Consider the following 26,216-nt stretch of genomic DNA (forward strand, 5'->3'; position numbering starts at 1 on the left):
ACATTTGTTTTTAGATTGGCTGGGGTCATTTTTAACCTCAGTAATTACTGCATTCACCGTCTATCTGGAGCTAATTTGAAGGCCTGTCACAGGTTAGGCTTTTAAATTCAGACTGAAAAACTTAAACTCTTAAAAAAGGCTCTTGCTGTACCTCCAGTTCTTCTCGTTTACTCTCCTCATTTCTCCCCGTTCGACACTTCTCCTTCTCCATGGCCCACTGGAGGTCTCTGCTTCTCTTCCTCTCCTCCGTCAGCTGGTCGGTCAGTGTGTCCACCTCAGCAGCCTTCTGCGATACCTCTGCCCTGTTGACAGAGATGTTATTAATGGGATCAGAGGTAACGGATGTTTCTGGTCATAAAGAGCGTTGTTGGGTTTGTTGAACATCATGTCTCACCTGAGTGTGTCCAGCTCTTTCAGGTGTTTGTGCTGAGCCTTGAGCGTCGTTTCCAGCTCCAGTTTAGTCTGGGACAGTTCACCCTTCATCTCCTCCACCAGCAGCCTGCCAGCCTCTGCTGCGCCATCAGCTCCTTCTCCCTCCCTCTGCTCCCTCACACTACATTCACTGCCCAATGACACAGCAGGCTGGCCACCTAAAGGACAACATGATAAGAATAATAATCATAATAAACACAAGCAAGCAAATATGAAAAAGTCTGAATCATCATCAATCACCATCAGCAGAGTGGGAGAAGGTTTCAAGGGAATTTTTAAATTAGTTCACCTTGATGAATGTGCTCCAGCTGACCACGGAGCTGACGAATCTCGGAGATGAGACTGGATCTGTCGGCAGTGTGGAGCGAACCCAACGCCTCTCTGTGCTGAGCGTCCTGCATCAGGATCACAAACAAAAACGGGTTACAGACCACAACACATGATGATCGAAGGGGAGGAAAGACAAGAGAAGGTTGTTCCTGTCCATCAAAAAGCACGACTTTGAAACTGCATCATATCAACCACTGAGTAGAGTTAGTGGCACGACTTAAAAACATCAAATAATAGTTCACACAGGTTTCAATGCCTTCCATAAATCTTTATGAGAAAAGATAAAAAAGCTTGACTTCAAGTGAAAGGAGACTGAAATTTTTGGAAATTCTATTTTGCTATTTTTGTATTTGTTACCATCCTGCTTGTTTGACATTTAATGCTTTTATTGTGAAGCATTTGAAACTTTTGTTCTGAAAATTGGTATAAATAAATCTTTACGCACTTACTTTTGGAGTTACGATAAGAGGAAACCAACTGCTTTGACATATTTTCTAATAAATACTATAACATTTACAGGATTCAGATCAAACCTTATATAAATTAGCTACAGTACATTTAAAATGGCCTTTACTTTCATCTTATGTGTACTGCTGTGATTGCCAGATTACAGATTCAGCTGTTGTTTCTGACCTGTTCAGCCAGTCTGCGCTCCAGCTGATTGAGGTGGATGATGGCATCACTGGTGTCCAGCAGGTCTAACTGGCTGTAGAGGGCGCTCTTCAGCACGCCGCGCTCCCTCATAAACACCTGCCGCACTGCATCCAGCAGCTCCGCACGCCAGTCCACACTGCCTGACGTCTGCAGCAAGTCAGAGACGCAGATAAAGACATGAGCACAGATACAGTGGAAGACTTGTTGAGCTCTGACAAACTTAATGTTCTGTGATGACTTCCTCTACCTGTGTTTGTCTGAGAGTCTGCATCTGGGTGATGAGGCCTTTGAGAGACTCCACGGTTGCCAGTAAGGCCTCCCTTTCCTTAACCCAGCCTTGGACGGTGAACTGGCTGCCCGGCTCGCCTTCAGAGAGAGGAAGCTCTGACAGAGAGAGCACCTGCATGCCCTCCTGGTGCACCTCACGCAGCAACGTCTAAACACAAACACCACACACACAAATGTTGTTGGGTTTACAGTTGTTCTGCTCCAGTTCGGACACTTACAGTAAGCACATGCAAACACATGAAATGCGTAATTTCTCCATGCACCTCACACAGCTAGAACAGACAATTATTTGAAAATACTGTGTCTTGACTAAAGCTTTTAAGGATGTTAAAATACTGTATTATTGTGTATATCAATATTTTCATCACTGTAATTGTTAAAATCCCAGTTTCAGTGCCATATTATCATGTACTGCTGCTAATAATAAGTGGAGGTTGTACCTTGATCCGGTCAGGCAGTGGGTCATCAGTCTCTCTCCTGGCGCCCTCTGGAGTCGTCCTGAACTCCTGCTGCAAGCTCGGGAGGTCAAAACCAGTCCGCTGGCTGTAGTCTGAGCTGCTGTCTGCAAGAGCACAAACATTTTCTTGAAACAAATCACTGAAAATGGTGAAGAACACCAGTGTATATTAAAGTCTTTTAAGTTTTGGAAAGTGTTATGTGTGGAGGGGAAACACAAGTCCCTCTGAACTCTACTGCCACATCAAGTAAGAGCAGAAACACTGAGCTGCCCGCTCTCTCAGGAAGTACTCAGGTTATTTCTATGAATTGTTTGTTAAGCAAAAACCTGAAAAACTCATGAATGCTGCAAAAATACGTAGGAGTGTGTTGTGCTGTACAAACGTGCTGTATCTTACCACTAGTGTAGCCATCTTTGAACTGGGATGTAGGACGGTCTTGTCTTGATGAAGGGGTCTAGAAGAGATTAAACATGGTTCAGATCCTTCTTTTACTGGATAAATCACAATTATAAAGCAACACAAATAATCATTGTACATCCCTAGCATGTATCAAAGACTGTATACAATTAATATGTACTATGAACCATGTAGGATTAATAAGCAGTATATTACATTGTATAGAATTAGCACATAGTCTGGATTTGTTTCCAGGCCTCACCTCTGTAGAGCGCAGCTTGTCAATGACAGCTTTGAGGGCCTTACACTCGTCCTCCAGAGCCTGCGTGTCCCTTCGAAGGCTCTCGCTCTCCGTAATATGCCGAGCCTCCATGTCCAGGATCTCTGCTGCGTGGAGCTCCTGCATCTGTACAATCTTCTCCTGGAACTCTCCGATCACCTCCTCCATCTCATCTTTGGTTGGAGACTTGCTCTCCAGGCCGAGGTCAGACATTTGGGGAGGGTCGGTCTGCGTGAAGGAGTGCGTAACAGCCATGTGTTGCTGCTCAGAGCTGCTGTTCTGCCGAGCGCTGTGAGATTTGTTGGAGGACTGGCTGGAGGTGCTGGAGTTTTTCCTGGAGAGCGCTGGTTTATCTTTGGCACTGCTTCCCTTGCCAGCTGGTTGTTTGCCTCCTTTCCTTTTAGGCTGGGTGGTGGTGGAAGATGAAGCAGAGGACTGAGGCTGAGGAGACGGAGAGGGAGAAGGGGAGGGAGAAGGAGATGGAGGACCAGAGTCTGCGGCCTTCATCAAGGCTGTCCGCACCTCCTGGAGCTCCTCTTTGAGCTTAGAAATGGAGCGCTCACGGGCGTGGAGTTCATCCTGTAGCTTCTCATTTTGCTGTCTATAGCCGCTGAGTTCTTCTTTGGTGGTATCCACATTCTGTGTCACCTCCTGGAGCTCCTCTTTGAGTTCAGAAATGGAGACTTCACGGGCTTGGAGGTCCCGCTGAAGCTTCTCATTATGCTGCCTGTAGCTGTCGAGTTCCTCTTTGGTGGAAGCCGCGTCGTTTCTGACCTCCTGGAGGAGCTCTGCCATGTTGGCTCTGTCTTCTTCCGCTTTTACCTTGAGGATGATTGGGCAGAAGGTCAAATACTATACAAACAACTACGTATCATGAAAGCAACCTACAATCTTATCAGTTTTAGATAAATATAAATACACTTATACTGTACAGCCTATTAAGTACAAGTTAAAACGACTTACTTCAAGTTCTCTTTTAAGGTGAGCAATGGTCATTTCCCGCTCCTTTAAAAACACAATTGTAGGTGATTAAAATGTGTATAAATGAAAACTTACACCAACATTACTACAATGAAATAAGAGTTGACACAAACAGTTTGACATTTTAGGAAAGATGCTTCTCATTTTTTCTGTCTGAACTAACAAAATCCACCTACCAGCATCTCTAAAGCACATTAATGAACACGTTATATCTTGTTTGCTTATCAATACAGAAAAACAAAGGGAAAAAAGTCAAGTTGTGATTGCAGGTTGAACATGCTGTGTAACTTTGGGAGCCTGTGGGAGGTGCTGGTAGGCAGATTTTGTTAACTTTGGTCGGAGCCAGGTTCTTTATGCTAAGCTAAGCTAACCAGCTGCTGGCTCCAGCTACATATTTACCACACAGACTAGAGAGTTCTACCAGTCTTCTCACCCAACTCTCAGCAAAAAAGCAAATATTAAACATATTTCCCAAAATGTTAAACTATTCCTTTAAAATATCAACAAACTCAAATCTCCTTACACCAAAAGTATCAGTTTCAACGTGTAAAAATGACAACTTTTTGATAGAAAAAGACAAATACCACTGAGCTCAGCGCACAAGGCAGAATATGACTGTAAAGATTTTAAATGTCTGTACCTGCAGCAGCTCCTGTAGCTTCTCCAAGCTCTCCCTGCAGCTGTTCAGCTCCTCTTTGATGGCAGATGCCTCACTTCGAGCCTCGGTTAATTCCTCTTGAAGCTCAGACGCTTTGGTCTCCTCACTGCCTCCAGATGACACCTAAAGTGACAAAGTTTAAATATTAAAGAAGAAGAGACTCAGTTTATAATAATGCAAACTGCGTAGGATGAAAACTGAGTTCCTACCTTTTGAAGCTGGTCCTGTAGCTTCTGCATTGCAACTGTTTTTTCCTGGAAATCAAAGCACATGTCAGTCACTCATCAAACATTGGAGACACTGTCAGAAGAAGTACGAGCACTAAGAGGCAGTCACATACTTGGAGCTCCTCCTGGAGTCTGCTGCAGCTCTCCTTGTAGCTGGCCAGCTGCTCTTTGGTGGCCGAGGCCTCGTCTCTGGCCTCCTGCAACTCCTGAAGAACATCTGTCACACCCGGCTGGTCACCAGCAGCGGAGGCCTGATCAGAAGGTCACAAAGATTCAAAAGATAAATATTGTACACAACTCTTTAAGTGTACAAGTATGACTTATTTTTATGTATGAAGCAGTCAGCAGCCAGTTAGCTTAGCATAAAGACGGGAAACAGCTAGCCAGGTTCTGTTCGAAGGTAACAAAATCTCCCTACCAGCATCTCTAAAATGTGTTACATATAACAATCAAAGTGTAAAAACATCAATTTGTGGTGTGATGGATTATATGCCGGACTAGTGATGACTCCTTCATCACTTATAGGTCGAACTCTTACCCCCACAGCCGGCAGTGTCCTCTGGTGTGTCCTGGTCTTCATCTGACTGAGCAGATCCATGAGCACAGACAGCCTCTTCTCGTACTCCAACACCTCCTCCTCAGAGCTGGACAGCAGCTGCTTCTGGAGCTCCTGGTCTTTCTGCATCCCGCTGAGTCCCACCTCCAGCTCCCGAAGCCTCTGGGTCAGATGGACCACCTTCCCTGTGGGAACCTGCCGCGCTTGACCAATTCCACTGAAGTCCATCTGAGGAATACCAAAGTCGCCAAAGTCATAGACGTGTGCCTCAGCATGTCTCTGCTTGTCCTGGTTTTCTTTGGATCCTTGCGACTGCTGCTGCTGGAAGGCCTCCAGCGTGGCCTGATTGACGAGCATGGCAGCCACTTTCTCCCTCAGACTTGTCTCCAGATCGGACACCTTCTGTTGGAGGCCATCCGCTTTGCTTTGCATTTGCTCCACAAGGAGGCGACAGTGTCTTAACTCGCTGTCCTTTTCATCAACCACGTCCTCAAGCTCCCGGATGCGGCAACCCAACTCTTCCACTCTGGATGTTGCGTTCTGCTCTAAAGCTTGTACCTGGGCCTGCATGACTACAAGGCCTGCAGTTTTCTCTCTGAGAGCTTCTTCAAATTGTGCCTCTGAGGCCTCCAGTTTTTCTGTTTCAGCTAAAGCCTCTGCGCTCTCTTTCAAGCGCAAATATGTCTCCAACAGCTTACTGTGCTCTGTTTTGAGCGTATCGAGCTCTTTGGTGGCCTGGTCCATTCTCTGCTTCATTTCATCGTATTCCTCGTTACTCGGCCCCCATACGGAGCTCTCCGGCTCACCCTTGACGTCCTCGTCTTCCTCTGTAGCCTGCTTCTGCTCAATATTGGCCAGTTCCTGCTGAAGTTTTTCTATGACTGCATTCAGTTGGTCAAGCTCTTCCTCATTATTCCTCTTCAGGCGTTCTTGTTCACTGCGTAGGCACTCCACCTGGGACTCCAGGTCTTTAATCAGCTCATCCCTCTCATCCATTTCCTATAGAGAAATATATAGACATTATTCAACAACAACAATATCAGATTTGGGAAGTTCATAGCTTTCCCGCTATTTGGATAAACCTCTGAGTTCCGGTGGTGCTTCAAAAGATCCTTTGAGCCCAAGATAGTTCAGTTTTCACTGGCATCTGTAATTAACGTTTCTGCAGTTGATCAGATTATAAGAACTCTTTGGAGACTCAGAGGTTTATTAAGCCACCTCAAATGAGCAAACGATGATGTCACAACTGACGATGGTGCTGTGGAGCTACTTACCAAACAAAACAAGCAAAAACAACCCAGCAAAAAAACCAACAACAACAAAAAAATGGAGCCAACAAAAACAAAAGTGTACATGAAACCAGAAACCACACACAGTGATGCACTACCACGGAGCTATGCGTATTCGAAATAGACGTTTGCTCTATTTCGTATATGCATATTGCGTTACCTTGTTATCAGAGGCTGTTTCCATGTGTTGGAGCTTAGTGATCTGTTCATTAAGAAGAACTATTTCCCTGTCCTTCTCCTCCATCACCTTCAAAAGTCAGAGATTATAATGTGATGGCTATTAATAAACACGTCACGCGAAAGGTCCACTCAGAGTCAGTCCTGTGGCGGACTACTGTCAAAGAAGAAATGCGCCGGCAGAGTCTTGCATGGCAGAAAAATGGTCAAAAAAAATGTGCAAACTAAAATTAGCAACATAGAGCAAATATCTTACTTCAAAAAGAGCATTTGAACGAAAGCGTTTGCAGTTTGTGAGCAGAAATATAAAAGCTACGTGGACATAATAGCAGAATAAGCATTACGTAAACATTTCCTACAACTGACAGGAGTAGTTTTTCATTGTGTGAATACAACAGACCTTGTGTTGTATTTTTGCAGTTTAAGTACAAGCTCATCTGGCAACGTCCCACTTATCACATTGGTCAACAGTTTTTAAGTCACCAGCAGCCATCTTTTGCTCTTTATTACAACAGTTTGTCAGCAGAAAACATAGATTAGTTGTACAATAACTGAGAACACAGACGTAAAACAAAATATAATATGTGGCCAGCGTCTGTCTGTCTGCATACTCGTTGGTAAAGATACTGTAAAATGCTCTTGAAGCAGGATGGCTGTTTACCTGGAGCATGCTATCCCTGGTTTCTAGGTATTCCTGCTGGCTGCTGATCTCCTTCCTCTGGATCTCCAGCTGCATGTGAAGCTGCTGCACCTCCTCGCTCTTGTTCTCCAGCTCCTCTCTGAACTGCTCCAGCTGCTCTTCCAGGTTACAGATCTGAGGCGACGGGCAAACACTTCAGATGAGACACCACAACACTGTGTAGAATATGCACCTGACTGATACATTTTTACTTTCCCGCAATTAAACATGCAAACCTTCATATCAAAAGGATACTACAGCATGCACACAGACTTTTATTCCCAGTTGGATCATCAGATTGAAATATTGTCCATTTAAATAAATGTGGGGTTTAGAGTGAGTGTGCATAACTCTTTTCATCCATGCCTTGAAAAACCTGAAAGAACAAACTGAGCGGGACACTACCTCTTTCTCTTTCCGCTCCAGAGCTTCTCTCTCTGTCTGTAACTGAGACTCCAGTGTGGACTGTTTCGCCTCTGTGATGGATGCATGCTGCTTCTTTTGTTCAACCTACAGCACGCACACAAACACACACACACACACACACACACACAGGAGAGAAACTATTCAGCGCAGCAGTTATTTACAACCAGGGCAAACTCTTGTGATCAAGCAAGGATGCAAACTACAAATCCATATTGTGTCCTCTATCGTTTGCAGCTGGAACTCGGTGCCATTCGTCAGCTGAGCAGCAGCACAGCACATATGAGCATTTCCTCCACTGCTCTTTTTGTTCACTCACCACAGCCATCTACGAACACTGGGGGGCAATCTTTACAGTTGCTAGCCATAGCTCACTGTCATCACCAACAGTAAAGTGCCGGGGCTGCCGAGGTAGACCCACCCACACATTGTTCTCCCTCTCTGTGAGTCCCAACCCTCCTCCCGTTCCTCCTCTACCTCATCTACATCCTCTCACACACACCCTCTGCCATGCTGCACAGCTATTGTTCGGACTGCTTTTTTCCCCCTTGCCGTCTCTGACTCTGTCTCCTGCACATCCCTCATCTCTCTCCTACCCCTCGCCCACCCTCCCCTTCCTAACCTTCTCCAGGGACTCAGCGCTGGCCAGCAGGGCCTGCTCCAGCTCGCGGATGCGGCTCTCCAGCTTGTCAATCTCTTCGTCGCGCTCTCCCAACTCACGACGCAGCTGCTCTGAGCTGAGCAGCAGCTCACTGCACCAATCCGCCTTCTCCTTCAGCTGGGAGGTCAGCTGGTCCACCTGGTAGTGAGTGAGTGAGAGAGGAGAAACGAGGGGAGTGAGAGAGAGAGAGAGAGAGAGAGAGAGAGAGAGAGAGAGAGAGAGAAGGAGGGGGGGTTGTTAAATGAGATTCGCTCTCAGACACCACTCGCTACAGCATAGCTGGTATATGTACAGCTAGCTGGGAGGTCAGCTGATCCACCTGAGAAAGGAGGGGGGCGAGAGTGAGAAGAGGTGCAGGGACAGAGGGGAGAGAGAGATTTCATTCAGGGTGACACAAACCACAGAGCAGTACATTAACCAGGAGGACCGCTGGCAGGTAACTGATCCATCTGTGAGACGGGAAAACATCAGCAGATCAATGAGGGGGAGGAAGAGGGGTCCACAGGGGGAGGTTTGTTTGGGATTGACTCAGAACCGGGAGCAAAATTTATATCTAGATGGTGAAATGTTCTCCCCGCTTCATTAAACAAGAAAATGATGTCGCTTCAACGACTTCTCCGGATCTTGTTATTTGAAAAAACACATTTTAAGGATGTTATGTCACAGAAAACAGAGTTTGTATTCACAACAAGAGGACACTGTAGTAAGGCAGATGAAATACACCCCCTCACTGGCAGCCCTTCATTAAATATTAATGTGACTCAAGTGTAGGATGGACTCTTCATGAAAGCACTTCAGCACTGAACGATCTATTTATATTTCTTTAGACTTTACCAGAAAGTCCCTTGTGGTTCATTTATGGATGGAATTACAGTCGACTTTGCAAAGTTTTGTGTTTTTAAGGCAGATGGTATTAGCACCCAGGTGTTCTCAGCGAACAGGATGGCTTTATAAATATCTGGTGTAAAACTACAGTAATCCATTTGGTGACTAAACCTAACCAAATCTAACCAAACTGGAAATGATACGTCATCTCAGTAATGCAAACAGGTTTATCCAATTTCTGGCTTAGCATTCAGTAAAATCTTGGCCTCACACACGAATATAAACATCTTTCCAAGTATGTAAAAAGTGGGTTTGGTATAATTGTATCTAAAGACAATCCTCATTAGGGAGGATTTCATAAAGTTGTACACACCCTAATAACCCCCCACACCCCTCACTTTGATTACTGGGACAATAAAAGGGGAGACAAGAGGACGGAGCAGAGAGAGAAAGGACAAAGTCTGAAGTGAAGACATACTATACAGCAGAGAGGGATCAAACAGGAGAAAGGATGAGAGTGATGGACGGGCCATTAATTGCTACAGGGTTGGGCAGGATTACTAAAATGCACTAAATGCTCTCTGGGGGAGACTTGATTCTACACGTAGCTAGAAGCAATACCTTAAAGGTTACTCCATCCACCTGTAATGGCCACGGGAGAGAGAAGGCATAAAGGATCAGAGGATGGAGAGTTTAAGGGCAAGAGAAGGGAAGAAAAAGCACTTAGTGATAAAAATGTGGCAGGAATCTGTAAAAATCATGGAAATAGTAAAGGTATTAGCCTGTGTGGGACTGATGTATAAACTACATGATATAAGCACAAAGCTAACTACAGTTCAGCATAAATCACAAATTATTCTATTCAAGTCTTCATCTTGTCAAATGATGCTCAGATTGGGCGAGTGAAATGCACTGAGAGCCTGTAAACCAGTGAATTTAACTGTTTACTGTCTTTATCATAAACAAGAAGCCTTCACAATAAACAGGGTGTGATGTTCTGCTGGCAAATGAACTTTGTGGTGTGCATGGATTCGATCGATTGGTTTGAGGACATAATTAGCGCTTCAAATGTGCTGCAACAGGATGACAACAGCGTTGATCAAAACTGCATCTCTCCTTGCCCGAAGGGAACTGGAGTGGACTGGACTGTGAGCGGATGAGGAACGACGGTCAGTGACGAAATCCTTGAGAAGCCAAATGGTAATAACACCACAGACAAAGCCAATAAACAGTATTTATGGTAAAGTGATGGATGAGACTGATGCATAAAAATAAACGTCAGGAGCATTTAAAAAGGCAGGTTACTGTCAAACACTCCTCTGTGTATAATGAAACTAAACTGAGCAAATGTGACCATCAAAATTCAGTCATCAATTCAGAGCAGCACCAATTGTCAGACGTTATACTGAACTGACGTTCAATAGCTGTAGAAATCACAAATTAAAAGGAAGACTAGCAACAGTATCTGTGGAAACTTTAGAGGTGTACCGTCTGCCTGTGAAACAAATATCAAAGCAGCATTCATGAATTATCGTGGCCAATTGGGGGCAGAGGAACAGGGTGTAAACACGACCTGGATCTATGATAAACTAATCAATTAAAGCCTAAAGAGTTGCCTATTTACACATCCAGCAGAAACTGAGCAACATTAGCATTCATTGGAAGTGAAAATATTTGGCTCTTTGGCTGCTAAAATGCTCATTATGTCCACCAGGAGTCGCTATCTTAGTCTGTGGGTTCATCACTACAAGCAGCACCTTTCACATTACACATCGTCTCTTGATCCGTTGTTAAAATAAATATACTGCTTAGAGCAACTTAAAGTGAAATCATGTAAATCTGGCCTGTAAACTCACAGCAGTTAGTGCTGAGCAACTCAAACTGGTCATGATGTGACATGAAGTCGCACCAGATTAACATTAGCAAACCTTATGGAGCCCTCACTCCCACTGTGTTGTGTATTTGATGATCATGCAAATAAAACCCACTATTACAGAGCTTACAAAGGATCACATTAATCCCACTCTCACTCCTCCATCTGCGTAACACTCCCACTGTTTGGTATCATGTTCGAAGCAGCACAGGTAACTCTACCAGCTCTATTGTTCTGCTGTGTGACTCTAAGCTCAGTGTTCATACCCACAACAGTGTTATGTTCAGAAAATAAGCATTAACATCAGGTCCTCTGGCAGAGAACTGAGCTTTCTCCTGTTACCTCTTGGTTTCTTTGCTCAGAGCCAGTCTGCAGCTTCTGTGGGCTCTTCAGCTGTTGTTCCAGCTTCTGGATCTCCTGCTGGAAGAAATCTCTCTCGTGCTCTCGGTCCACAGCTTGTTCCTGAAGGCAGACATAACGACAGGGCAAAGACAGAGAGACATCAATACAGGCTTGGCAAAAACAACCTGAATTCACCTTTTGACAAACGGGTTTGCTTGTCACAGAACTGCCAAATGAGACAGTTTGTTCATAACAAAGGCTGAGAGCCCACTGACCCACTGAGTCTCCACTTAAGTTAGAGCAACTATTTACTGCCACTAAAACATCAGATTTACATACAGATAATATACTTAAATCCATTTGTGGAGTTTTTGATGTCTTGATAATTAATCACAAACTTTTTATTGTTGCACAACTGGAATAACAGAAAAAAACATAGAAAATAGGAACCATTTAACAGCACACTTTGGAAAAATGATAAAGGATTGGCCGCATAATTTAAATACATGTTTGCAAATGTGCTCATTTCACATTTGTATGTGACCGACATCAACAGCAAAGGACAGAAGGAATGTGCCACAACCCACATCTAGACGATCGCATGCCGACTCCAGGCCAAGTGGCCCAATTACGATGATGATGGGAACACAACTCATTAGAATGAGAACCAAAAATGATGGAGACCACCCCCCCCACCAAAATTTCTGTTTCTCACCTAATCATTTGATCTGAATCAAAGTGGTATAAGAATTCGTTCATGATTTAAGGTGGCCCAGACAGAAATAAAAGCATAACACTTTTGTCACAGACATCAAAGGGCATGTACAGACAACATCTTGAATATGAAGTAAACCTGCTAATTTCCCTGCCACTTACGTCGAGGAACCTCCTGTTCTTTTCCAGCTGTTTCTCCAGAGCTTGGACCTGCTGCTGGAGGTCTCCGCTCTCCGTCCTCTGAACGTGCTCCAGCTCGATCACCCTGTTGACCTGCTCCTCCAGCTCCGCCTCCAGCAGCTTCACCTGCTTCAGGAGGTCGGCGTTCTCCTTCTCCGCCTGACGCTGCACCTCCACCTTCTCTTTCATCAGCTTCTCCGTCTCCTCCAGCAGGTCTAGTGAATACAGCGTAGAGAGGAGGAAAGGTTACATATCGCTGCCTGTAAACTAACGGTGGCCAGCTTAACTTAATTATGCATTCAGGTTTGATTTCTGTGACGAACAGGATGCTGAGATGATGTCACTGAAGAGTCTGAAGTCTTTGCCACTAGATTTCATTTTGCTTGTCGCCATGTTTGAGATTTTGCAGTTTCATATGTGTGGTCACTTTTACAGCTTCATCTGGCTAACTTCAGACTCTTCCAACATCTCAGTCAACTTCCCAACATAATGCCCCGTTGCAGAACATGATCCCCCATCATGATGCTTCCTCGCCCATCCACTGCCACCAGTGACCAACCCACACCGGTTTACCCACGATCAAACCCCGCAGGATTAGTGCAAAAGTAACAAGGTGAGAGAGTGCAAATGACAGAACAAACATGTGGACAGCCCACACAGTGCAATATCCATGCCCAATAAGCATTTACAGGCAGGGGAAAGGGACTTCCTGAACGGCCAGTCATCTCACTCAAAGAAATGCTGTAAGCACAGCGTCTATGGATCTAAAACACATACAACAATTACAAAAGATGCTTCAATTCGGGGTGTAGATGACTGACAGTTAGGAAATAATGACTACACATGAGTGTCTGAAGGTAACTTTCATTTCATCATGCTAAAACACCGACTCCAAAGACATTAAAAAATGACGAACCAGGACAAAAATCAGTCAAAATGAAAAGCTGAAGCAAAAGGTTAGTGACTGGACTGAGTGAGTTTGTGAGCCCATAGCAAGCAAGCTCCAAGCTTGGTTGGTGAGTTGCTGGATTAGGGTTAGAGAGAAAGACTGTCACTCAGCTACAGTAAACAATTATAAGAACATAGAGTAGATATGACTGAGCCATGCTCAAGGTGGACACACCTGCTTCAGGTGCTGCAACCATTGCAGCTTCAACTAGGCCTACAGGAGAATAAGAAAGCACAGGAATGTCACATGCTCTTGCTTTTTGTCATGAACAGGAAAACTCGTAGAAAAAGAAGTGAGAGGGATGAAGATAGATAGGCAGTGCTTTCCTGTCGGTTTCACAGTAGAAGGTTAAGGCTGCAGAGAGGATGATGGGAAAGGAGAAGGTGTCTGAAGTAGCCCGTTTGGTTTATACCCTGAAATACACATTACTCACCATTTTATCAGAGAACGTACTCAAAGGGATACCTTTATGATAATACAGGGGTTATAATGCAACATTAACAGATATAGTTATCATGTTTCTGGAGCACTTCTTGGCAAATACCTGCAAATTTATGACTTTTGGCACAAGTGTTTCAGAAATGCAGATAAACCCAGAGTTGCCTCAGTGTTGATAGACTGAATAGACTTTCTAAAAATAAACATTTTAATGAGCCTCAATTCCTGTTGCTGGCAATGCAGCCAATTACGGCTCATACATTTTTGATGTCATTTTCATTGGGCCACAACAAGAAGAAGGAAAGAAATCAATATGAGGCCTGCGCACCTTTAAATCAGAGCTGTCGCCCTTTCCTGAAAAGCCATATGGATGCAGATCTAGGTGTTGCATAGCGTCAATAAAATCTACAACGTGCCGCTGACCGTGACTCTGGGTTAATAATTCACACTAGATTGACCTGTCCAGTGTACTAAACAACCAATCACTTGGAACTTGCGCTGTGATAAAGGAGAACAGAAAACTTCGGACAAAGAGGTGAGATTTCCAACTCATCTTTTCGCTGTGATGTCTTCAATGCACTAAAGTTCACAAACACTTAATGTTCAGACCATGTTGAATAAATTAATTTCCTGAGATTCATGATATGAAAACTTCCAGTCAGGCTCTGAAAAATCTTTCTCTACATATATTTTCCTTCTTCAGGGAGGGAATTCTGGGATACATACGAAGCTCGCGGGGCCCAGCGTGCTCCCTCATGGCGTCCTGTTGCCGTGACAGCAGCTCCCGCTCCTCCTGCATCTGAAGCCTCTCCTGCTCCAGCTCGTGCAGCCGGCTACTTGTCACCTGCACAGAGAAATGACAGTTAGACATGCGTGCTGTCTTTTTTTTGTTTTTTCTTTGAATTCAGTCTCAGGGGACTGTTTGAACACGTGAGTCACTGCTGAACTGCAACACAGGCAGAATTCATGAGTCTACCTTTAAACACTGTCAAGTCATGTGCCATCTCACAAAAAGGTAATTATTCTTCCTCCTGGCTGCAGCTGGAATGCCTCACCTGCAGCTCTTGCTCGAGGCTCAGCTGGAGCTCTTCCTTCTGACGCAACTGCTCCTCCAACGCAGCCCGTTCACCCGTGTAGCCATCGATCAGACCTGAACGTGGACAAAGCAAGAGGAGGACAGTTAGAAAGAAAGCCTTTTGCATTTTTGTCACCCTCCCACTCTGGCAATCATTCAAAAGAAGAATTAAAGAGGAATTACTTTGACTTGAGTCTAGCTTGAGTCTGGCTGCAGTCTCACACACACACACACGCACACACAGGGCAGCCATCCAGATGAACGAGCACTTAACAGCAGGATAGAAAATCCAAGGTTACCGACAACACAGGCGCTGACAAAAACATGTACGCAGAGGCACACAAACAGGCATAGAAACGCAAAGGCCAACACAAGCGGGCATGTTTGACCCATTTTGCTTGACATGAAGTACAAGACTGAGCTGTAAACACAATGAAATGCTCCATCATTACTGTACTGCCCTGTCACAGGTCAGCAAGCATGAAGGACCAGGATGGTATTTAGTTCGTCGTTAGATTTACTGGAGCTGAGACCAGTTACAAGGTAAAGCTTACACGTCTTCTGCCTTGATTCTTGTCTGTAGCTCATATGTAGCTAATGTGTGTTATTTAAGAGAGGCTGGAGGTAAATGTCACCTGTGCTGTCACGAGATAACTATCATTACAGGCATCTGAGCAGGAACCAAAGCTGTGTGTAAAGTTTGCTGAAGGAGGGATCCCTCCACAATACAGATACAAAGCGATCAGATGCACATGATTAGTGACTAAAAAAACACAGTCCACTGACTAAACAGAGCTCTCTATAATCACGTTAACTCTCCAACACAATTATTCCAGATCTTCATGTTGTCCAGCTTAGCCCTTTTCCCTTGTTAAAACATAACAAAAGCAAACATTTCATCCCGTTTTCATGGACAACAGGAGGAGGGACCAACAACTCAGGTGCAAAACTAAAAATATATATGACTCCAGGGCACAGAGGAAACTCTAAAACTGTTCTGTACTGTTTATTTGGAGCCTTACAGTGTGCAGACCTTTCTCTTTGTGCCCTCCATTGACATATAATACACTCTATTAATCAATGATGGAAGATATTCTTTCCAGGTTAAGCAGGTCTCTTGTGTTCATTCAAAACCAGTTTGAAAAGGCCACACCCTGATCTTTAACCCATGTAGATCCTCCAAAAAACAGGAAGAGAATTATCTCTCCTTTATTTAATTCGCCAGAGTAGGTGTCCTCGAGACACAGGCTTAGCAGACATTAAACACTCCCTAAACATTAATGAAGAAAGCATGTCACATAACCACATAGGCTCAGCTGCTCTGCAACTCATTTAGATGAAGTGACAGGTTGACAGTTTGGTATGTAGCATGTATTCTCTATTAAAGCTGCAAGGATTAGTCTGTTGAAAGAAAATGTTAATTGGCAATTGAATCATTAGTCATTTTTCAGGCAAAATTAATAAACATTAATTTGGAAAAAAAAACAGCAGATCGATCAACAATGAACAGAATTATTAGTTGCAGCCCTTCTCTCTATAATGCTGTTCTTTCTTTTATTTTCTACAGCTTGCCACATGGTCTCCCTCTGTGATGGTCTAACCCGTAAAACTATAAAGCTTTTTATGACAGCTAATATTTGCTAGTCTTCAGGAATACAGAAAACAAACACTGTAGCAGGACATTACTCGAGTAAAAGACAATACAAGATTAGAAAAAACTATAAACTCACCATTATTCAGTGCGCACACAAAGCCAGAAACAAAGAAATGGCTGCTGGACCGTACGTTTGCCAAACTGTGACCTAAACTCAGCCCAGTCGACTGGGTTTGCTGTTTGAGAGGGTGGATGTTGTTGCAACAGTTGACCCTCCAGGACCAGCTGTCTCTGACATGGATGGGACGTTGCATGAGCTGCACCCCCAACAAAATCTGTCTGTCAACAGCACTTAAACTGTTGTCAAAAATTATCCACTGACTTCCTGATGAATGGAGGTTAATAGATTTACTTTCCTCTCAGACAAATACCCTCAGCCTCCACACACGAACCCCAACGAATCAGACGTTCAAAGACAAATCAGAGACAGTCTGACAAACACAAATTACCATTTGTCAATTTCTCACCACAGATGGTCTCACTCTCCTTTACTCTCCCTTTCAAACAGCTGATCCCTTCACTCCTTGTAACACCACCCTCCCCCAGACACATGCACACATGTATTTTCACAGCAGTGCCTTATGCTCTGTTTTCTGTAATCACTCTGACATACAGACACACGTCATTACACCACAGTCAGAGTACACAGAGAAAAAGGGAGTGCTTCATTCATTTCTTCCTATAAAGCATTGAAGTGCAAAGAGTGCTTAACATATAAAAACAGACCCACATTTAGATCAAACTAACGTAGATGTCAGATTGTTTATTTCATGCTGATCCTGACTCATAACACAGACGTCATCCAGATAAACTCACCCTCAGCCCGGTGGAGTTCCAGAGCCAGCTGCTCGCGTGCCCGAGCCTCCTCAGACAACCTCTCCTGCAGCTCCTCCTGCTTCTGCAGCAGCTCGTTCATCTCCTGGTTGTGGCGGAAGGACTCCCGCATCAGCTCAGTCTGGGTCAACCGGGCATGTTCAAGCTGAGGGGGGGAAGAGGAGAAAGACGGGTTCACACGAGCAGAAGAGTGAGGAGGGAAGAAAAACATGTAGAAGATGAGACATTAAAAATGAATCGTTTGCTGTAAAGGGGCCAGTTATGATGCCAAAGGTTGGGGGTGGTACTGAGGTATTCAGCTGCAATCTCCACTGTGAACTGTCACATGACATAGGAGAAGGTACAAGAAAGCATACTGATAGTTGATGGGATTATTGCACTACAAATTCCTGCTGTGCACATTAATGATACAGAGTGAGTTAAAATTAAAATTTGAGAAAAGTTCATGCTTTCTAAACATAAATAGTTTGGTCTCATGTAATGCATAACAGTGGACCACAGTTTGCTGGCTTTACCTTCCACTTTAACTTCTACTTTATACACGTTTATACATTACAAAACAATTTACACCTTTTTACCACAGCAGTATATCATTTTTGATCTCCCAGTGTGCGCCATGCATTGGAACAATGAAGCTGTACAGTTGAGAAGACATAGTGGCAAAGTGCTGAAAATATTCCACATAAAATCATTTTGATTTTTTATTTATTTTGTTTTAGGTGGGCCTACCTATAGGTGGGCAAAATAAGTGCTGCTGACCCTGCCTACAGCAGTACATTTGTTAGCCTCGATACTGGGTTGCTTCTCCAAACTGGGGGTATCTCGACCACTACCAGGTAATACACCGGCTATGGATAACTACTTCACACAACCCCTTAAAAACCTGAACTATCCCTTTAATATATGCGGTAGATTTTAGTTAAATATCAGCTGAAAAGCAAATTGATGAATCAAGTTAAACAGTTATTTTCAACTTGGTTAGAAAAGCATTTTGTTGTCACTTTTAAGAATGTACTGCTACTCGTTCAAAAGTCAATAATAAAATGAGGCTGCTTATCTGAACTATGCCGAGTTAATGATATAACATTTGTATTGTGACCCGGTCAGATGACAGAGGCCATATTTTCCTTGTGGCAGCAGCTATGAAATCATCATAATGCAACAACCTTTCAGCAGGTTCACATTATCAAATGCTTACTTTCCACATATTTCCATATCTCCCTGAGCAAAGGTCTTATTGTAACATTATGGGAAGCAGGAAGTGGTAACGTGACACATAGAAGTCATATAATCTTTCACCTACTCTTTCAAAAGCAGCACAGATAGAGTTGCTGAGCTCCTACGTGGAATGACATTTAGCTTAGATCACATCTGCATGTGCAGACCTGAACACAACACAGGCTGTGAAACTGCATCAGTAAAATATCAAACAGCACAGCTCTCCCCATCTGATGTGCAGACTGTTTAAAACCACACAAACCAAATCTCTGCGTATAATTTAAAAACTGTCCAACAGTGTGGGACACCGGGTGTAAACTCACTGTATAAGGAGGAGTGGGCAGGGAGATTCTGGAGATAACCTTAAGAAGGTGACCATTCGTCCTGTGATTGATATGCGAGATCTGGGTCTGCACCACCACAGCATTTTTCTCATTCAAGGTGCTGCAGAGTGGGAAAGGTCGGGGAAGAGGCACACGAGATTCCACCTCGTACACATCCTGGTCCTCCCCTTCCACCCACGTCTTGCTCTGCATGCTGGAGTTCCAGTACGAGCGGTAGGAATCCATGGTTAAGGACGGACGGATGAAAGGAGTTTGTTATGTCAGAGCTGCTTTCCTGGAGGCATCAAAAGAGGTTTCCATTTGCTGCGATCCGTCAGGCTGAGCCGTGCAACCGCGAATGAAGTCCAGAGGGGAATGAGGCGGTGAGCAACGTTGTGGACAGCTCCAAGCAACAGTTTCTATGCGTGCGCCGCACACAGAGGAAGAGTAAACAACATTTGGAGAGGGTGACATTCACGTCATGTCAATCACATTCTGCCCGGTGGAGGTAGAACCAGTTCAAGGTAAATGCTGAGAGAGGAAATCATCCGGCGACGCTGAGGATATCTGTTGTCCTTGCGGAAAGTGTCATCCTCGGCAGCAGGTGGAAGTCGCATCTTGGCCCAGCAGCTTAAAGATCATTCCTGAACACGACCCCGGGAGGCGTGTAAACACAAAGGCACGCATTTCCTCTCTTCACGTCCTCCGTCCAGCCCTCTCTCTCTGCTCACTCTGACCTTCTTTCTTCACAGTAAAACCATATCATGCCGCTCGGTGAAGCTCACACCCCCACGCCTGCTCCGGGCTCGCTTTCTCTTTCTCTCTCTCTTTCTCTCTCTCTCTCTCTCTGGAGACTCATTAACAATACTATGCGGCCGTAGCAACCCTGACCTGTGGGGAAGCCTCCCACGGGCCCCCTTTAATTGTTAGGTTCAAGCGGCAGCCAGCCGACAGTGAAATGACAGCGCTCCGGTCTTAAGTCTTTCACTCTTTGCTTTTTACTTCCTTCTTGGATTGCTGTCATTCCCTCTACCCACATGCTCCCGTGCTCATACCACAATCTTACTCACTGTAGCCGGAGCTCTCTCTTGTCAGGCGAGGTTTACTTACCCCGGGCAGACGACTGTCACTCTCATACACTCATTTCCCCCCTGTCTACCTACGTGCTTTAAAAAAAGGAAAGATTCAATCCCAGACGTCCAGGGCAGTTTTCACCACTCGGCACAAGAGGTTTCTACCTCCACTTCCTACACTGATCGCACACAGCAGGTACTGTTCGGCAAAAAGTGGGAGGGAAGCAGGTGTGGCTTCAATCTTTAGAGCCAGAGGGCCAGGTAGGCTTGCAAATAGATCAGACTCAGTCTCCCCGCACACACAAATAACCCACAGACAACACATGCCCTTCCCACAAAAGTTGTCAAACTGGATCCCCTCCCTATGTGGCCGCACAAAAAGGCAATTAAGGCGTTCTGACACGCTGCCTCTCGGTCCCACCTACAGTCACTGTTTGGCCTGTCAAATGTCAGAGTGACTGCACACGAACTATTTCCATTTCTCACTGAGGCGTCTCACCGCAGGACAAACACATCCCCAAAGCAAATTATTTACAGCAGTCGTTCAATAAAGACACTTAACATTCCTGACCGGCTTGTTACATCAATCTCTGTTCACGACGCTGCTTCACAGGCAAGACATGATGATCCGGCACCGCTCGCACACAAGACTAATGTGGACCAGATCGATAGCAGCAGCAAAATCATTGAACAAACCATTAGAGGCGTGGTTGAAAACAAGGTTATTGTGCTGTTAATTGCGTGTACTTGGTGGAGATGGAAACTGTGTAACCATTAACCTGCTTTGTAAAAACTACAGTGTGTAAATTGGGGTTACGTCTACTGATTGTCTTTAAGTATTTTCTTGATGGATTTATTAAACATTTGTGCCTATAAATGTCAGAAAGTAGTGGAAATGTCTATGCTGACATATGTAATTGCATGTTTTGTCTGTCACAGCAAGCCCTTTTTGAAGCTGGAACCATCAAAATGATTGAAATGCATTTAAACGATTGTTTAAATTGTTGCTGCAGATTTACCGAATTAGCATTTCAGCTAAATTCTTCACGATCATACTGACCCTCTGTTAGTGGGGCAAACCAGAATTTCTTGAGTTTGCGACATTGTGGTATAAAAAGTACTAATATTAAGTCTAAAAATGGCAAACAGAGAAAATCTAAATCATTTTCTATTCTATTATACAAAATAAATGAAGTGAAGAAAGACCACCAGGAGCACGCCTGTGTGCTGTCATCAAAATATGAGTGTAGCCTTTAAAAACCCCAAAGATGTACAAATACGTAACATTCATCCAACATGTACTCTGTGGTGAACAATGCTCGGCCTGAATTGTCTTTTAAGCTATTTTTAGATCGCCAAGATAAAACCCATCTCAGCGTGAGTAACGCATGAGTTTCAGCCAACGGGAAGATGTGCAGTCAGTTACAGTAACACATTCAATGGCCTAGTTCAACGGGCCCCGTCTCTGTGGGCCCACACTGGACGCAGCGGGGGGGTGCGCTGCTTGGAGAGCCCGAGGGGGGGGCGGAGCTGTTCTACCCAACTGGACTACGATTGGCCGATCGACCAGACAAAAGCTCAGTGTAAATACAGCTCGTATCTATAGGCAACCAGTGGGAATGAGGCAGCTCTTTTGTGTGTGAATTCTAGACAGGCCAACTTTGTTGCCGGCCACATTCTGCAGCCTCATCCCCATTATGCCTCCATGGACAGGCGTAGAAACTCACAGAGGGGGTTAACAGTGTCGAGTGTGGGTATTTAAATGTTCTGACAAAGCCCAAATGTGTCACTAGAGCTTTCTGTTCATTGGTCACTTTTGGGCACGAGCACACACAGGACTGTTCATGAAGGGTTCTTCTGATATCTGCAAAGAACTGATGGACATTACAAAAGTATTGGAAAGTGTCAAGAACTGAAATGTGGAATCAAATGTTTGGTCAGAATATTAGGCTGGTTTAGTAATTTAGGCTTTGATTATATTATCATAATTTATGTAAATCAGGACAGCTAAGCTAAGCTAAGATAAGATAACTGGCTGCTGGATTCAGCTTCTTATTTACCGTCCAGATTAAAGGAAGCTGCCGATCTTCTCATCTCTCTCACCAAGAACGTGAAAAAAGTTTCACAAAAATGTTCAACTTCTCCTTTAACGGTGATGCATTAAGCGGTTTGGCATATTTTTGTTAGAAATTAGAAAATCATGTTTATGTTCAGCAAACTAAGGTAATGAAAAACGTATTGTTTTGGTACCAAAACTCAACTTTTGTACGGGCATCAATCTAAAATTTTCCAATGGCCTCCCAGCCGGAATATGAACGATTCAATTCTTTTGTCTCGTACTCAATTATCACTCTAGCCTGAAAACTCAGACTGATTACCATTTTGTTTCACTTCATTCATTCATTGTTAAATTTTGATTTAATTCACTGTATTTTGAATCAATGAACACTGAACATGTGGGTGGCTCATGCCAAATTTATATGACAGCGTGTCGTGTGTGTAACTGTTGCTGCAAAATATAGCAGAATATTTCAGAAAAAGAGCTGTAGTCACTAACAGTTCCCAAAATAAACTGAGTCAGCCAGGCGACGCTCTGAGTATGAGTGGACAGCCGTACATAGGGACCAGTGGTTTGTACCTGGTTGGTGGTGTCGTTGATGGCCATCAACATCTTCTCCAGAGCCGTTTGGAGTCGGCTGCTGATGCCCATCAGATACTCCTCGTTCTCTAGCTGCGTCCCTGCTCCCAGCAACAGGCTTTCCATCATCTGCTGGGACACCTCCAGACCCTCGTCAGCCTCCGTCTCCCCAGACCACAAACTCACATCATCTGCGCCGGTCTCGCTGCCCTGGAGACTTTCTGCAGAGTGACCTGATATGACCAGAGGAACAGAGAGCAGGAACATCACACACAAATCTCAACAGATTTAAAGCTGACTCAGCTCACAATCATGTAAAATGCATCTGAAGCTTGCATAATGAAACAAACTGGGGTGAGGCTCAATGTAGGACCTGTACAGCCTTAACAATGTGAGTCATGTGTAGTTTATGTTCATAACAGAGCAGGATGCAACGCAATGCTCAATATATAACTTACATAATAAGGGTGTAGACTCATACATCATCAGGATCACAAGAGCACATTATGCTGACAGGACTGTGCCTTTAAGCTAGTTTACATAACTTCATCTGCTTTTAATTATTCCACTTTGTAACCTCACATTCACAATCTCACAGGAATATCATGATAGCAGCGGGCAGCAATGTGGGTCAAACTTAACAATGAGTTGTATTTCGAGCAATGAGTTGTATACTGGCAGCATTGCGCAAGTCGGTGGTTATAACATAATTTAATACTTTTCATACGGCATATAAGAAAATCAAACAAAATATCAGATATCAAATTATAGGTCACTTTTTTTTTTTTTTTTTTAAAGTGTGAATTAAACAAGCACAAAAGTGTTGAGCCTTGTCGTCTCTGCGTGAGCTGCACAGTTCTGTACCAGGATGCTAGAAGCAGGCGACGGTAGCGTCTCTATATTTGGTGCTTTCGTGTGTTTTACTGGAATATTGCTGTTGTACGTCATTTGAAAGTTATTTACATAAAAATATGTGATTAGATTAGAGAAGTGCTGCACTTACAAACTGTCATGCAGGGACGTAATTTGATGAGCATCAACCATAATTTGCATGCAAGCATGCGATAATACAGCGTTGACCTCGCATTCACAAGCGACTCAAATTCATGACTGATATCGACTGCGATCTGTAGCATGTGCAGCACAACAGGAAAACAGGCTTTTGAGAAAAAGAGTAAAATGGGTGTTTAATACTGTGGAGGACTCTATTTATAGATGCAATACTCTAAAGCATGTAGAAGAAAATGCTGCAACTAAGCACAAACGGCCTGAATGAAACTGGCACAAAATTGAATTGAATTGAATTATTGTGTTAATACATTTTCAGAGTTTATATTCACTTTTACCAGTGAGGTATGCCACATTGTAAAGATTACAGTCATGGTATTAGGTATTAGGATTGGCTTGTTAACATGAGACTTTGTTGTCTTTGGCTCCCATGGAGTCACCAGCTGCACTTATAATGAACCATTCAGTGGGAAGGCAAATCTGATATTTTTCTGACATCTGAATAACAGGACTAACTGTTCATGCTCTTATTTGCATGTGATCAGGTTGAATTTGCGCGTGACAACGGGACACGTGCATGCATGTACTGTATGTGTGCATGTACACAAAAACTATAATCTGCAGAAGAAGATCCATTTGATTTGTTCATGTAATGCATTATGCAGTCATGGTGATGAATTGCTCCATCGCACAGGACTACATGAGCATCAAGGGAGATTAGCTTAAATTGCAGTCACTGCTGCCAACACCACTCTGAATATGGCGTCAGTATTATGTCTTTCACTGAGCTGCAGGTTGTCTAAAAGGGCAATTAAGAACAGATTTCAAAACTTCAATAAATGTTTTTGTTTTACATAGCTCACAGATGAAAACTGATTCTAAGATCTGATTGGATTTGGGATGCCAGGCTGACGATGGACCCAGATGCTAATGACAGAGCAGCTGCCACGTTTTAAAACAAAGCACTGAATTATGTCTGACGCCTTCTCTTGCTTGCTCGCTAAACGACAAATCTCACCTCCAGCTAACTACCAACATCTGGCCCAACATATTTGGGTGGGTTGGGCTGTGTGATCTGTTGCTCAACCATAGACGCCAGCATTTATGATAAACGATGCCTTAGACTTGAAGTTACTTGCCTGCAGATCTGTGGGGCTCGGTGTGAACTCTCTGCCAGGTAGCTCTCTGTGTGGTGGAGTGGGGAGGCGTAGCCTGCTGCACTCCACTGGAAGCAGACAGACTTTGCATGTGGAGGCCCATCGTTTCCTCCGCTGCTGCCGTAGTCTTCAGGACTTCAACCAGCACTTGACTGAGTTTCTCGTTGGCCTTCCGCAAGACATTTCTGAAAGCAGCAAAAACGGCTATGTTAGCAACTGAAGTGAAGAACAGTTTCTTCTATCTGTAACAGAAAGGCTTGGGACTCTTTGACAGACCACACACTAAAAATTGAGTCCACTTTGGAGTCAATACAAAGCTAAAGTTAAGAATGCTCTCCTTCGCAGAGCACAAACTTGACTGAATTATCATCAGATACTATAAAAAGTTTCAGTCACTACCTTTCAGCGTCCTTATCGGAGGACTCTCCATCATCCTGCGATGATAATTTGCCTCCACGAGCCTGCTCTATTCCCGGCCCCCCCGGATCTTCCTCTTCCTCATCTTCTTCTTGGCCGTCTTCTCTCTTCTTTAAGGCCTGCACAGGCAGGAGAGAGAACACAGACAGCAGCCCCGTCATTGCAGAGTTGGATCAGCAGACTCCTGGAAACTCTGGACAGCCAACGACAGAGCGGCTGTGCATGCGGCCATTAGTAAAAGTGAATTCAAATAAGGCACATGAGTACACAGCGCCCTTGTACGAGCACACAGACACACACAAACACAAAGACGCACTTCTAACTCCCTTGGAGCCGAGAGAAACACTAGTATCTTTGTGCTGCTATGGCAACAGGTGCACCTGAGGCACAGCGACTGGCAGAGGCGATAGCTCCCCCTTCTGGAAGAACAGCAGAGATGCAGTCGCTTCACTGTGAGCAGACTGCAGACGAGTGAGACGGACTCAAAGAAACACGTCTTCAGACTGTCTGATAGTTTTCTGAGTAACAAACAACATTCAGTGCTTGTGAAGCTTTAACATGCTTTTTGAGTCATTTGCAAATGACTTTGTAAACTAAGGTCTTCACACCTCTACTGTTACTGTTGTGTTACTGCTAACAGGCCAAAATCAAATCTGTTCAGATGATGTTAATAAATACACAATCCTGGTTTTCATACCAGCACTTCGCCACCTGACTTACAGTATAAACCTTCCCAGCTCACATGATCGTTAAGACACTATCGCAGGTCACATGACACGTGAACTGTCTGCAGAGGATGTATACTTTGTGTGTGCACACGCAGGCTTTTTACATCACATTTATCAGCCATCACAGTTTATTTTCTATGGTTCAACTCTACAAAGCTCCCTTTCGATGAAATTTCTAGTGGTGTTTTGGCAGAAATCAGATAATTCAGGAGAATTTAGGAGAGAAAAGCATAATGGATCTAAACATCTAAACATGGGAAAAGTACAGAGACATTTTTCCC

General features: G+C 44.1%; 1 protein-coding gene across 2 annotated transcripts in view; it reads right to left on the reverse strand.

The window, feature by feature from the left end:
• akap9 (A kinase (PRKA) anchor protein 9) overlaps positions 1–26,216 on the reverse strand; it is a 59,309-nt gene that overhangs the window by 3,821 nt on the left and 29,272 nt on the right. For both annotated transcript variants that reach the window (XM_070984128.1, XM_070984129.1), the window contains 26 exons: positions 25,190–25,326; positions 24,773–24,975; positions 22,626–22,858; positions 17,356–17,518; positions 14,866–14,960; positions 14,537–14,654; positions 13,547–13,585; positions 12,406–12,638; positions 11,530–11,649; positions 8,451–8,627; positions 7,811–7,915; positions 7,388–7,540; positions 6,710–6,796; positions 5,243–6,259; positions 4,818–4,955; positions 4,687–4,731; positions 4,460–4,600; positions 3,802–3,843; positions 2,821–3,660; positions 2,559–2,616; positions 2,145–2,266; positions 1,664–1,852; positions 1,396–1,563; positions 722–827; positions 395–590; positions 152–302 (listed from right to left, as the gene is read on the reverse strand). In XM_070984128.1, the coding sequence (XP_070840229.1) occupies positions 152–302; positions 395–590; positions 722–827; positions 1,396–1,563; positions 1,664–1,852; positions 2,145–2,266; positions 2,559–2,616; positions 2,821–3,660; positions 3,802–3,843; positions 4,460–4,600; positions 4,687–4,731; positions 4,818–4,955; positions 5,243–6,259; positions 6,710–6,796; positions 7,388–7,540; positions 7,811–7,915; positions 8,451–8,627; positions 11,530–11,649; positions 12,406–12,638; positions 13,547–13,585; positions 14,537–14,654; positions 14,866–14,960; positions 17,356–17,518; positions 22,626–22,858; positions 24,773–24,975; positions 25,190–25,326 (5,076 nt within the window). The remainder of the gene's footprint in view (positions 1–151; positions 303–394; positions 591–721; positions 828–1,395; positions 1,564–1,663; positions 1,853–2,144; positions 2,267–2,558; positions 2,617–2,820; positions 3,661–3,801; positions 3,844–4,459; positions 4,601–4,686; positions 4,732–4,817; positions 4,956–5,242; positions 6,260–6,709; positions 6,797–7,387; positions 7,541–7,810; positions 7,916–8,450; positions 8,628–11,529; positions 11,650–12,405; positions 12,639–13,546; positions 13,586–14,536; positions 14,655–14,865; positions 14,961–17,355; positions 17,519–22,625; positions 22,859–24,772; positions 24,976–25,189; positions 25,327–26,216) is intronic.

This window comes from Chaetodon trifascialis, chromosome 17, assembly GCF_039877785.1.
Source record: "Chaetodon trifascialis isolate fChaTrf1 chromosome 17, fChaTrf1.hap1, whole genome shotgun sequence".
Taxonomy (NCBI): domain Eukaryota; kingdom Metazoa; phylum Chordata; class Actinopteri; order Chaetodontiformes; family Chaetodontidae; genus Chaetodon; species Chaetodon trifascialis.